Source organism: Microcaecilia unicolor, chromosome 8, assembly GCF_901765095.1.
Source record: "Microcaecilia unicolor chromosome 8, aMicUni1.1, whole genome shotgun sequence".
NCBI classification, from domain to species: domain Eukaryota; kingdom Metazoa; phylum Chordata; class Amphibia; order Gymnophiona; family Siphonopidae; genus Microcaecilia; species Microcaecilia unicolor.
In genome coordinates, this window is record NC_044038.1 from 167,257,231 (window position 1) to 167,268,931 (window position 11,701).

At 41.8% G+C, this 11,701-nt stretch overlaps 1 protein-coding gene across 2 annotated transcripts; it reads left to right on the top strand.

The window, feature by feature from the left end:
* Positions 1-246: 246 nt before the first annotated feature.
* MSMO1 (methylsterol monooxygenase 1) lies at positions 247-8,695 on the top strand. 2 transcript variants are annotated; one of them, XM_030213134.1, is made up of 5 exons: positions 247-352; positions 3,415-3,563; positions 4,807-4,933; positions 5,748-5,902; positions 8,058-8,695. In XM_030213134.1, exons 1-5 carry the CDS (start codon positions 251-253, stop codon positions 8,254-8,256), a joined length of 732 nt encoding a protein of 243 aa, XP_030068994.1. In that variant the 5' UTR covers positions 247-250; the 3' UTR covers positions 8,257-8,695. The 2 variants fall into 2 exon arrangements, with proteins under 2 accessions (XP_030068994.1, XP_030068993.1); XM_030213133.1 differs by having other exon boundaries at positions 282-695.
* Positions 8,696-11,701: the final 3,006 nt, after the last annotated feature.

The following is an 11,701-nucleotide window of genomic DNA, read 5'->3' on the forward strand; positions in this document are numbered from 1 at the left end:
GGCTGTGCTCCTTTCCATTTCTGCTCCGTAGGGAGGGTCTGGGGTAAAAAAAAACAACAGAGCCATCTTCCTTCCACCCACCCTGTCCCTGTTTACGGAAGAGTGCAGTAGTGGCCTTCGGGGCTCGCCATCACCCTCCCCCAGCCTCTCATTGGCTCTCTGCCGTGGTTAACGCCCCTGCCCATGTGACGTCAGCCAAGTTCACTGGGCCGCCGGTGGCAAGCGCAACATCGGTCCACTGCGCGGGCCAATGAGGATATGTCTGCCGGCGTGGGCCCATTCTGCATTCGCCGTCACCAGGAAGGAGGTGGGGAGGGCTGGAGCTTCCGCTGCTGTTGCAGGTGGTAGTGTGGTAGGTGCGCGAGTACCGTCTGCGCTGTTATTTGTTCGGAGCTTAGGACCATTGCTGTAGTCGCTCCTGAAGTTTGGCCAGCAACCTCTCCCCTATGGAGCGCAATGAGAGCATCATCACTTCGGCTTTTTTGGCCATGGAGTACGTGGACTCGCTGCTTCCGGAGAACCCGCTGCAGGAGCCCTTCCGAAACGCCTGGAACTACATGCTGGACAATTTCAGCAAGTTCCAAATTGCCACCTGGGGCTCGCTTCTTGTGCACGAGCTAATTTATTTCCTCTTCTGCCTGCCCGGGCTCATCTTCCAATTTATACCTGCCATGCAGAAATACAAAATCCAGCAGGTACGATCGCTGATGAAAGTCGCTGGATGTTTAAATGAAAACATGGGTCCGTGGGGGTGGGGGTGCGCCGCACTAGAATGCAATGGCTGTAAATATGTAATAATGATAATATTCGCTTCAGTTTTAAACGTGTAAACTTAGGTTTCTATCTAGGAAGAAGATTGTGTCGTTTAATTGTTTTAACTTTCACATTTTATGGTACAAGAGTACTTGAACATCTGTTTGTAAAGTATTCGAATATGTGATGTGTTACTTCGGGATGTAAAGGAGGTACAGATGAGAAACAATCCACCTTGTCACCTCACATAAAGCCCAAGCATATGCTACACAGGAATTAACTAGATTTCCTTCTGCCACTGCTAAATCTACATCGCAAACCTGTATTATCAGTGATGCAATTTTAGATTAACTGCAATCAAATACCCTCTGTTGCCAAATTTAGCTCCAGCCTAAACACTGTCTATCTGAAATTGCTTTTAAATCTTAGACTCTGACTTTTCCAATCACAGCCTTTACCATCTTTTTGGTAAAAACTTTTCCTGTAGTGACCCATTTGGTTTATATGTGTACCTTGAGGATACAGAAACCCCCATAGAGCAGGGACTGACTGGTACATTGATCTTAATATAACTCATGTTAAGCTACTACTGAAGAGATGTGTGTTTAAATCCAATAACCTACTTTACTTTAGTCATATTTGATAAGTTTCACCAGCAGAGGACCAAAACCTGGTACAGATTTAAAATATCAATACATATCATCTGCATCCGACAGAGCTATAGAAATAAGTAGTTCTCTCAGGGAAGGGGGTTGTTCTTGAGTTTCTTGTAAGAAATTAAGAAAAATGTTGAATGGATTTTGATATGTTCTATTTTTTGGAGTAATAATTGTGTGCTCTATCTTTGAGATCCAGAAAACTTAAAAGAAAGAAGTACAGCAGCAGTTGTCTTAGTGGTTATATCCAGTTATTCTTGTCCTGTGTTTAATACTTTGTATTGTAACAGGAGGTAAATTGGGCTACTTGGGCCTCATTCTTTTTTTGTCATCACATTGGCGGGGTCTCATGTGTTAACCTCATCATTCCCCCATTTTACTTGTACCTCTCCTTTCTTGGCTTCTTATTTCATTTTGTAGCTTTTACAAAATTTGTTGTCAGATCTGCTTTCAGCCCTTGATGTTCGAAAAGATTGAAAATGAGTTAAGGAATGCACAAATAATGGTAAATCATTCCAAACTGTCACGGTTCGATAGGGAATAGAGACTGATTATGTTTAACTGATTTAACTGGAGGTAATAAAGAGTTTTTATTTGCCCCGTAGTGTCTTTTTAATACAGAAAAAAACCCTGTCCAATAGGAAGGTATATTTCCTTGTAAAGTTTGATAAACCATTGTATACAGCTTAAAATAACATCTTGCTGAAACCGGAAGCCGGTGTAATTTAAAATAATAAGGGGTGATAGATATGTCAATCTTTAAAGAGAAAATCATCCATACAGCTGAATTATGTCAGTATATTTTAAAACATTTCAGCCAGTTGTTTTTTACTTTTTCAGAAATTGTAGCATGAAATTTGAATCCCTTATGTAAATCAGTATTATGTGTCCTAATTCAGAGATATGACACACCATTTTACTTACAACATAGAGATCAACCTTGAGACTTCCTGATTGGGTTGTGCTTAATTCCAGTGGTACCTTATTGAAATAAAAACAGCACCGGTGACTATATGAGACTTTCCCTGAAAAACCTATTTGGAAGCTATTGCTTACTCTTGTCTTAAATTCTACTACCCTTTGTATTGTATCCTAGAAATAAGCAGTGGATTTTCCCAAGTCCTTAATAATGGCTTATGGACTTTTCTTCTAGCAAACTATCCAAACCTTTTTTAAACCCTGCTAAGCTAATTCTAGCAACAAATTCAAGATTTTAATTACATGTCGAGTGAAGAAATATTTTCTCCGGTTTGTTTTAAATTTACTACTTAGTAAAGCATGCTGTAGTGTGTAGAGTAGTGGCACTCGTGCAGGGATTGACACCATTAATTGGCTTATTCATGTGTAAGTGTTTGGTGCTATTCTGTAAAATTAACACACAACTTGCATAGCGAGTAACCGAAAGTGAAGTGAACATGTGGGCAGAGCATGCACTGTTGCTGTGTGATGCGCACTCTTGTAGAAGGTTGTTATGCGTAGCGCACTTAAGTCTGGCAACTTACACCAGCCGTTGATTTGGCCTAAATAGTCATGCCTAACTGTTGGCGCACCAAAGTGGCTTTGCGCTTGTATTATGTAACAGAGTAGGCGCACCTCAATGCCATTACAGAATTGTTTCTAAGTGCGTCTCGTAGTGTCTTTATTTAGGCACCACTTCATAGAATTGCCCTCTTAGATTGTGTGCCCCCTGGAGGCAGGAAAACACCTAGTGCACTCGAATGCAATTCACCTTGAACTACTACTGGAGACATACGAGTTAAATCCATATTCTAAAGAAGCATTTAGGCGACATGTTTGATGCTTTGTATAACTATGTCCAAAGTTTTTTCACCATGGAAGAAAAAGCTGTATAGTTCATCTGGCCCATCATTTCCATATCACAGCTCCTACACACCTGCAGCCCCTGGCCAAGATATTGTTACTGCAATAGAGGGACAGAGATATAAAAATGGAAGCAAACGCTGGGAAATAATACTACAAATTTTATCCACTTTATTTATTCTAGGACAAACCAGAAACACTGGAGAAACAATGGAGATGCTTCAAGATGTTACTCTTCAACCACTTCTGCATCCAGCTGCCTATGATCTGTGGCACATACTATTTCACAGAGTACTTTAATATTCCTTATGACTGGAATTCAATGCCAAAATGGTACATTGCCTCTGACAATTATTGCAGAATTTACAAGACAGAGCTAATGGCTGCAGATTTATACATGACAGCAGAACAATCCGTCACACATTCATTTCACAAATATATAGCAAGCTTATTTATATGTACTTGTTATTCTTTAATGGGTGAAACAGTGCCACCTGTTGGCAGGGCTGTTGGTGGAGGGTTCTCCGCTCAGTTTACAGCAGAGATTCTCAACCCTGTCCTCAAGAACCAGTCTAGTTTTCAAGACATCCACAGTGAGTGTGCATGAGATAAATTTGCATGTTCTGTGCCCATTGTATGCAAATGTGTCTCATGCATATTTATTGTCTGTATCATGAAAACCTGACTGACTGGGTGTGTCCCGAGGACTGGTTGAGAACCCTTTGCTTAGAGGGAATAGCATTAGAATGTGTGTGTAGCTTGTGTATCTTTTTGTAACTTGCCTTGAGATAGAAAAGAGTAATTATTAAATCCAAAAGTATGAATTCTGTATCAAAAAGCATTTCAACTTAGCCAACATTTTTCAGCTGGTTAAGGGGGCCTTTTACAAAGCCACACTAGCATTTTTAGCTTGCGGTAAACACTGAAACGTTGGCCACAAGCTAAAAATGCTAGCATGGCTTTGTAAAAGAAACCCCTAAGTTAATTAGCACCTTTTGGAGAAGGGGTAAAGATGGAGGGAGAGGAAAATAGAGGAGGAAAGAGAGAAGAGGAAGGGAGGGGAGGGAGGAGGATGAGGATGACAGAGAAAGTGGGGAGAAGGAGTGGAGAAGAGAGAAGGAGGAAGGGAGGGGAAAGGAGAAGGATTTGGATTTAATAATGAAGCATATTGACCACCAGAAAGAGAAAATTAACCACAGAATAAATGCCTGGAGCTTTTTGACTTGGCAAATACTGTAGATGACGTGGAGAATGTTTGTCTCTCTCTCTCCTTGTAGAAGAATTCGTGGACACCAGCTTAGTAAAAGGGCCCCAAAATGAGGGCTGACCAAAAAGTCTTCAGCCAGTAATTGGGTATCTTGGCATCTCTGTGGATCTTTGCTCTGACCCTTATCAAGCCTTTTCTGTAATAAGAAATTTTTGTATGTGTGTAAAACACATGACTGTGTGAAAAATAATAAGGGCAGTTAAATGTGTGGTTAGTAACACCTGTTAGAAGTCTTCATTTCTTTTGGCAAAATTGTGCTTTATGGTTGTTGCTATTTACTGTTTGCTTTATCTCTTTGCTGTTTTCTAGGTATAAAATCTTTGCTGAGTGCTTGGGTTGTGCCATAATTGAGGATACCTGGCACTATTTTCTGCATAGGCTGTTGCATCATAAGAGGATATACAAATATATCCACAAAGTTCACCACGAGTTTACGGTAATGACTTGCCACAACGTGGCATTTGTATGTAACTACTTCAGAAATTGCACATTTCATTATGTAGCGTCCCACTATTCCGGAACCTGTGGGATAATTGTGTCCATCAACCAGCAGGTGGAGATATAAAACTGAGCTGAGACATACCTCTCTTGGCATCCAGTCCAGCTCCTCAGTATTTTCTATCTTCTACAGGTGGATGGACACACTTTTCATCCTCTGGTTCTGAATGATTTGCTGTCCCCATTTTAGCTTTGTGGGTGACTTGAGTCTGCAGAGTCCTGTATCGGGAGGTTTTCAGATCCCTGGCTGTGGTGCCATGCAAATTTACTTCTTCCCTCCCTTAACCTCTCCCCTGTTTCCTGTGGGGCTTTCCTTTTCCAGCACAACAATCTTAAAAAAAGAAACGAGAATAAAAGAGGTTTACTGTAGAGTGTGGGACAGAGTGTCAGTTCTGAGCCTTTCTCATTTGGTAAGACTTGTGGAGACTGTGAGCTTTGGGGGAGCAGCCAGCAGTGGTAAGCTCGACTAAAAGTTTTTCTCAGTACCGCTTGGAAGGCTGCCCAGTTTAATCACTTTGAATATTACCCCTATATAGATAGATATATAGTGCGTCATCAAAATCCATTTTTCCAGGTAAATGGCCTATTTGAAAATTGCCCACCCTCCCTGAAGGTAAAAGCTGACTTGTGGTCTAACTGTGGTCTGTGGCTGCTGCCCCTCCCATGCAAGCACCATAGGCAATGCCTGGTTTTCCTAATGACTGAGTCAGCCCTGGCTACGTAGCTTGATTTAACCAACTAAATCTCTTCAGGCACCTTTTGGAATGCAAGCTGAGTACGCTCACCCAGCGGAGACTATCATCCTCGGCATTGGATTCTTCATCGGCATCGTGGTTTTCTGTGATCATATGATCTTTCTGTGGGCCTGGGTGATCGTGAGACTGATGGAAACCATTGATGTGCACAGGTATGGGTAAATACCCTGTTTGCAGGATGCTTGCTATAGGGCAGCATTGTCTGTCTCAAGACCCTGTTAAAATATAATTGCTTTGGCTGCTGCTGTCTGGGTGAGATTTACTGTAGTCGCTGATAGATATAAGCCTATCGTGGACACTACCAATTTATTGTTTATTTATAGTTTCCAGTAAGTCACCGTTCGCATTAAATTTCCCATTGAGACAAAATACACAATGTACTGAGAGTTCCTGCACTACTTTCAATTCTCTTTCAGTTATTTTGTTCTAAAACTGTATTGAAATAGCCAGGGCTTAATTTCTGAGGAAACTGCCTAGAGCATAGTTTCACCATTTCTTTTCAGACCCAGGAGTGTTCTACTTCAGCTCCTTCTTTCCAGGCAGCCTGCAAGACAGCGGTTCCCAAACGTTATCAATTCACGGGCGCCCTTAGTGTTTAAGTAATTTTTTCACGATACCCCTAGGCCACACATTTCCTCCCAGCTCTTCTCCCGCCGAGCCCCCCCTCCCCTCGGCAGCGACGACAGCAACAATGATGGCGTTGTGGAGTCCTGGCGGGGGGACTGCCTAAGCCTTGCCATCTGAAGTGGTCTCCTGCCTAAGCCCCAGGCTCCATGCTACCCAAGGAACTCAGTGGGATGCTTCAGCCACCGATTCTGGCACTCTGTGCATGTACAGTAGTTGGGAAACTAAGGACAAGGCCAGGCGGACTTTAACGGTCCGTGTCCCAGAAATACCAACGAGAGACAACGATCAAGTATTTCATATCACATTCATTGTTGTTTTAATCATGACTTGATAATGAGTGTGACTGTTGGGTAGGCTGGATGGACCGTTCAGGTCTTTATCTACTGTCATTTACTGTGTTACTGTGTGAATTTGTTTGGGCGTAGGAAAAATGTTATTTCATGTGGGGTTGTGGGGGAAGCGTTACTTAGCGGTGAGGCACATTGAAGCTGTAGATTGAATTTTCCTCTGCTTCTGTTCTGTGTGTGTAAGTGACTTTATTTATTTATTGCATTTGTATCCCACATTCCCCCACCAATTTGCAGGCTCAATGTGGCTTACATAGATTTGTAAACATTGTCATTTCTGGATATCAGATACAGTTAGTAATGTGTAACGATCAAGGAAGGGAAGAGAGAAGAAGGAAGAGAGTGATTAGGGTAGTTATAGAAGGTGGGCATTCATAATTGAGTGGGTTGGTGAGGTGACTTAGTGAGGCGATAGGTTCTCAATTGTAGGCCTTGTTGAAGAAGAATGTTTTCAGGGATTTTCGAAAGATAGTTGTTTCTTCACGTCACTGTATCGGAATTCATGCAGCTGCTCTGCCTATTAAAATAATTCACGCACAAATGATTTTGTTGGGTCACCTGCACCAGAGATGACTGCGCAGATGGTTGTAGCGTTGTGTAAAGAACGTTTCTTGGGCTCCCTTCTGTTAAATTATCCAGAAGTGGTGATGAGGGAGCCTTTGAAATCATGTCAGTCCTTCCTTCCAGTATATATAACTGTCTGTGGATGGTTGTTCCTTATTACAACAAAACAAAATCTAGAGAAAATTAGAGGGGAAAAAAATCATCTTATTTTTTTTCCAGGTAGATGGCTGAACACTAGCGCGGGGTACAAATGTAACAAAAAAAAAACACAAAAAAATTTACAGCTTTCTAAGCCAACCCTGATCACTCCTCCCTTCTCCGACCCCATTGCTTAGTCTCACCACTAACCACAGTTCTTATCACTTTTTCCTGGCATCTGCTGTTCCTCCTCCTCCTCTCTCCTCAGCTAAAACATCCAAAACTGGTAAGAATTAGGGCCAAAGAAACACTTTGTTGGCTTTAAAAATAGGGTGAAAATCAATTTGAACCATTTTTGCAAAAAATCCAGGAATTTGTGGGTGAAAATCGGTTTAAACTTTTTATGAAGGACTCAGTCTATTGATAACTCTTAGGCAGTTCTTGAAACCAGCTTTTTCCAGGGCCCCTACAGCTACAAAAAAAAAAAAAAATATCGGACTACTTGTAAAGTGAGTTTGTATCCTGTTTGAACGAAAGAGCAAAAAAATATACAGCTTTACAGAAAGTTGTTACTGTTTTCTTGAAAAGGCAGTAGTATGTTTTTCTCACTAACCTGTCCTTCGATTTCTAGTGGTTATGACATTCCCTTGAATCCACTACACCTAATTCCCTTTTACGCTGGAGCCCGGTTCCATGACTTCCATCACATGAACTTCATCGGGAACTATGCATCGACGTTCACATGGTGGGACAAATTGTTGGGGACGGATTCCTTCTTCAATGCACACTACAAAAAAGTGAAAGAAGCGGAAGAGAAGAAAGAGAAATAGAAGGGCTGTGAGGGAGAAGGATCAGTACAACTTGAACCGGACTCTGTAGTGCTGGCAGCATCCTCACGGATAGGGGCTTGCAAAATAGGGATGTGGCCTACAGATAAACAACTGGTGTCATTTGCCGAAATGTTGGTGAAGGCATTTGTTGGTAACATTGCACTGGTAATGCAGATAGACCAAGATTTGACGGAACTGCTGCTTCTATTTTTTCCTAGCACCGGCCGTTACGTGAATGTTAATTATTTAACAGTTTGCTGAAAGTGTTTAATAGCTAAAATACTGAATTGCAAACAATGTATATATTTTCTGCAGCTGACCGATTTGGATGATCTTACGGTTGAGTCCAAAAAACAAAAGTTGTAGTGTTTGTAATTTTTAAATCTAGATCTTAAAGCTGCTTTTATATTTTGTCAAAATAAAAGTAATGTTGATCTCATGCATGTTATTTTTCTTTCTAAGAATCTGAGAAAGTGAAGTTTGGTAGTATGGAAATCAAGGGGCCCTTATACGAAGCTGCAGGAAAAAGGGACCTGCGCTGGCAGCGTGGGCCTGTTTTTCCCGTGTGCCAGGGCCCTTTTTACTGCAATGAGTAAAAAGACCCCAGGCACACATGGCCATTCGGTAAGAGAACTCTTATCGTATGGCCATGTGACGGGGAGCCCTTAACGAAAGACCAAGCGGTAAGCTTGCTTTGGGCTTACCGCCACTCTGTGAAAGGACCCCCCAAGTTATCAGCCATGGGGGGGGGGAGGAAATTAAGGGTTCATTTTACTAAGATGCACTAATAGATTTAAGGTTTGCTAGCGTTTTTAGCTTGCACTAGAAATCAGCTAGCGCTAAACGCTAGCACACCTTAGCAAAAGACCCCCTTAGTGTGTGCTAAATGCTAAGAAACCCATAGGAATGTAGGGGTGAATTCTATAAATGGCCCTGAACCCCCCCCCCCACACACACACACTCTCTCTCTCTCTTAAGCAGTATCTATAAACTACATCTAAAGTTCAGCGTGGTTTATAGAATAACTAGTAAAAAAAAACCCCGTTTCTGATGCAAATGAAACGGGGGCTAACAAGGTTTTCTTCAGAGTGTGCATGTGGGAGTGTGTGTGTCTCTGCCCTCTCTCCCTCTCCCTCCCCCTCCCCCTCCGAGTCCAGTCCTTCAGTGTTGTTTCCTGCTGTTCTGTGTTTTTGTTACAGAGAGAGTGAGGGCATCTCTCTCCCCTCCCCCTCTGAGTCCTTCACTGTTTCCTGGATTTCGTGCTGTGCTGTTTTCCTTCACTCATGGGGAAAACGGATATCTCTGGCGCTTCACACTTCCGGCTGGAGGCTTCAGTGGTGCCTTTTATGGGAAACCGGATATCTCTGGCGCTTCACACTTCCGGCTGGAGGCTTCAGTGGTGCCTTTTATATATATAGATAAGCAGACAGGTCATGCGTAAATTTAGGTGCTGCCATTTCCACCAACGAAAATGTGTGGAGCACATTTCTGCGCGTAACTCAAAACCACACCCCCAATCTGCCCCTAAATTCCCATGATCCTCCTGTTTCCACACCCCTTTTCAGGCCGCATGTAAATTTTAAGTGCGGATCCTGTGCCTAAATTGATGCACCTAAGTCCCAATTAAATCTAATTAGGGCTAAATAGGTGGCGGTAAGGGCTCACCCCAGAAATGGCTGTGTGGCAAGTTTTCACTTACTACACACCCATTTCATTTTTTTTGGCTTTTTACTCGCTGCGGTAAAAGGGGCCTCAGCGCACTTCAAATCCATGTGCCAATGCTACCGCAGGGCCGCTTTTTACCGCAGCTTGATAAAAGGAGCCCTAAGTGCTTTGAAAATACATCTCAAGAGTTATTTTTATTTTCATAATATGTTTCATTTACAAATGTAAGGCAGAGGATATATCAAAAGAATAAAATGTATCCAATCCAATAAATCCCAAAATGCAATTATCCCTCGGATCCCATTACAGGAGGAAAGAAAGTAGCATAAAGGAATATAGTAATTCCAATAAAATTAAGGAAGAATAAGTTCAACTAGAGTCCTGGGTCACTATACAAACTAGACCCCATCTTGATCCTCCTCCACTGTACTAACCAAAAAACTAAACCCTTTTCTTAAAGTTGGGAAGGGTCAATCAAAAAACATGCTTGTTACCGTAATAGGTTACTAGACACTTACAGGGAAATTTAAGAAAAAAAACCCCACCCATTATTCCAACGTTAAACTTCATCTGAAGAAAAGTCTTCCACATCATCACCTTTTGGCCACAAAAAAAAGAGAGCCTTCTTTTGAAGTAATGTTTCAATACTAGATTTAATCAACAGAGTGTCGCGTTTATCAATATTGGCCTGAAAGGATTCAGAGATTCGTACAATTCAAAACTGAAAGAACAAATGGAAAGTTTTATTAAAAAAAAAATCACATTATTCTAATTCTGGATAGTTTGCAACTAGATGTTCCATACCAAACTAATGGAGCCTACTTACACGTGGGGCTATCCCTCCCCTCTACCCCCCCCCCCCCCTCAAAAAAAGAAGAGAAAACCCACCTCTGTCAGAATCCTCTTGCTTCCCCTTGCGTGTCTTGAAACATTAGTATAGATTCTTTAATGTGTACCCGAACACAGTTTCAGCGAGCTGTGAACTACAAGATGTGCATCAAAATATTTTAATGAAAATCATGTCCTAGGTCATTTTAGTGTAGAATACCAGTTGCATAGGCCAATTCGGTGACAGTGCTGCACACTGGCTTGTAGAAGATTTCTTAGTTGTATCTCAGAGTATTCCTCTCCTGAGGTCAGGTGGGGTGGGGTGGGGTTTGCTAAATATACATATAGTTTGATGATACTACCTTTTTATTTAAATTATCCCAAGGTTTTAGCTTTTGTAGATTAAAACTGTGCATAGGTTTTCCATCATGTCCTCAAAAAGAGGACCCTTCTGCCTTAGTTCTCACAATGTAAAGGTTAATGCCACAGCTACCTCTCACTTGTTTAGAAGGAATGATTCCGCAGAATCTTAGCGGAGATTGGGTGGCGACACCGGTAATTGGGAAACAAAATGGGAGCTGGGCAGACTTCTACGGTCTGCACCCTGATCGTGACTGATAGATAGGGATGGGCTAGAGTGTAAATTTTAAGGGGCTTCGATGTTAGCTGCAGAACTTAGTACAAGAAGAGTACTGGGCAGACTTCTACAGTCTGTGCCCTGAGAAAGGCAAGGACAAATCAAACTCTTGTATACATATAAAGTATTAATGTAAAAAAGTGGGAGAGCGACCAAGGATACCAGATACTGGAGGATGTTCGATAAAATACAATTTATTAATAATTTGAAGTCTTCAAATTATTAATAAATTGTATTTTATCGAACATCCTCCAGTTTCTGGTATCCTTGGTCGCTCTCCCACTTTTTTTACATTTCTGTTTTTACCGTGGGGTG

Bases quoted from the DNA above. Each gene is read 5' to 3' on its own strand.
- MSMO1 (XM_030213133.1), top strand. From the start codon at position 447: ATGGAGCGCAATGAGAGCATCATCACTTCGGCTTTTTTGGCCATGGAG. The intron at 696-3,414 runs GTACGATCGCTG...TATTTATTCTAG, and splicing joins AGAAATACAAAATCCAGCAG to GACAAACCAGAAACACTGGA. The intron at 5,903-8,057 runs GTATGGGTAAAT...TTCGATTTCTAG, and splicing joins GAAACCATTGATGTGCACAG to TGGTTATGACATTCCCTTGA.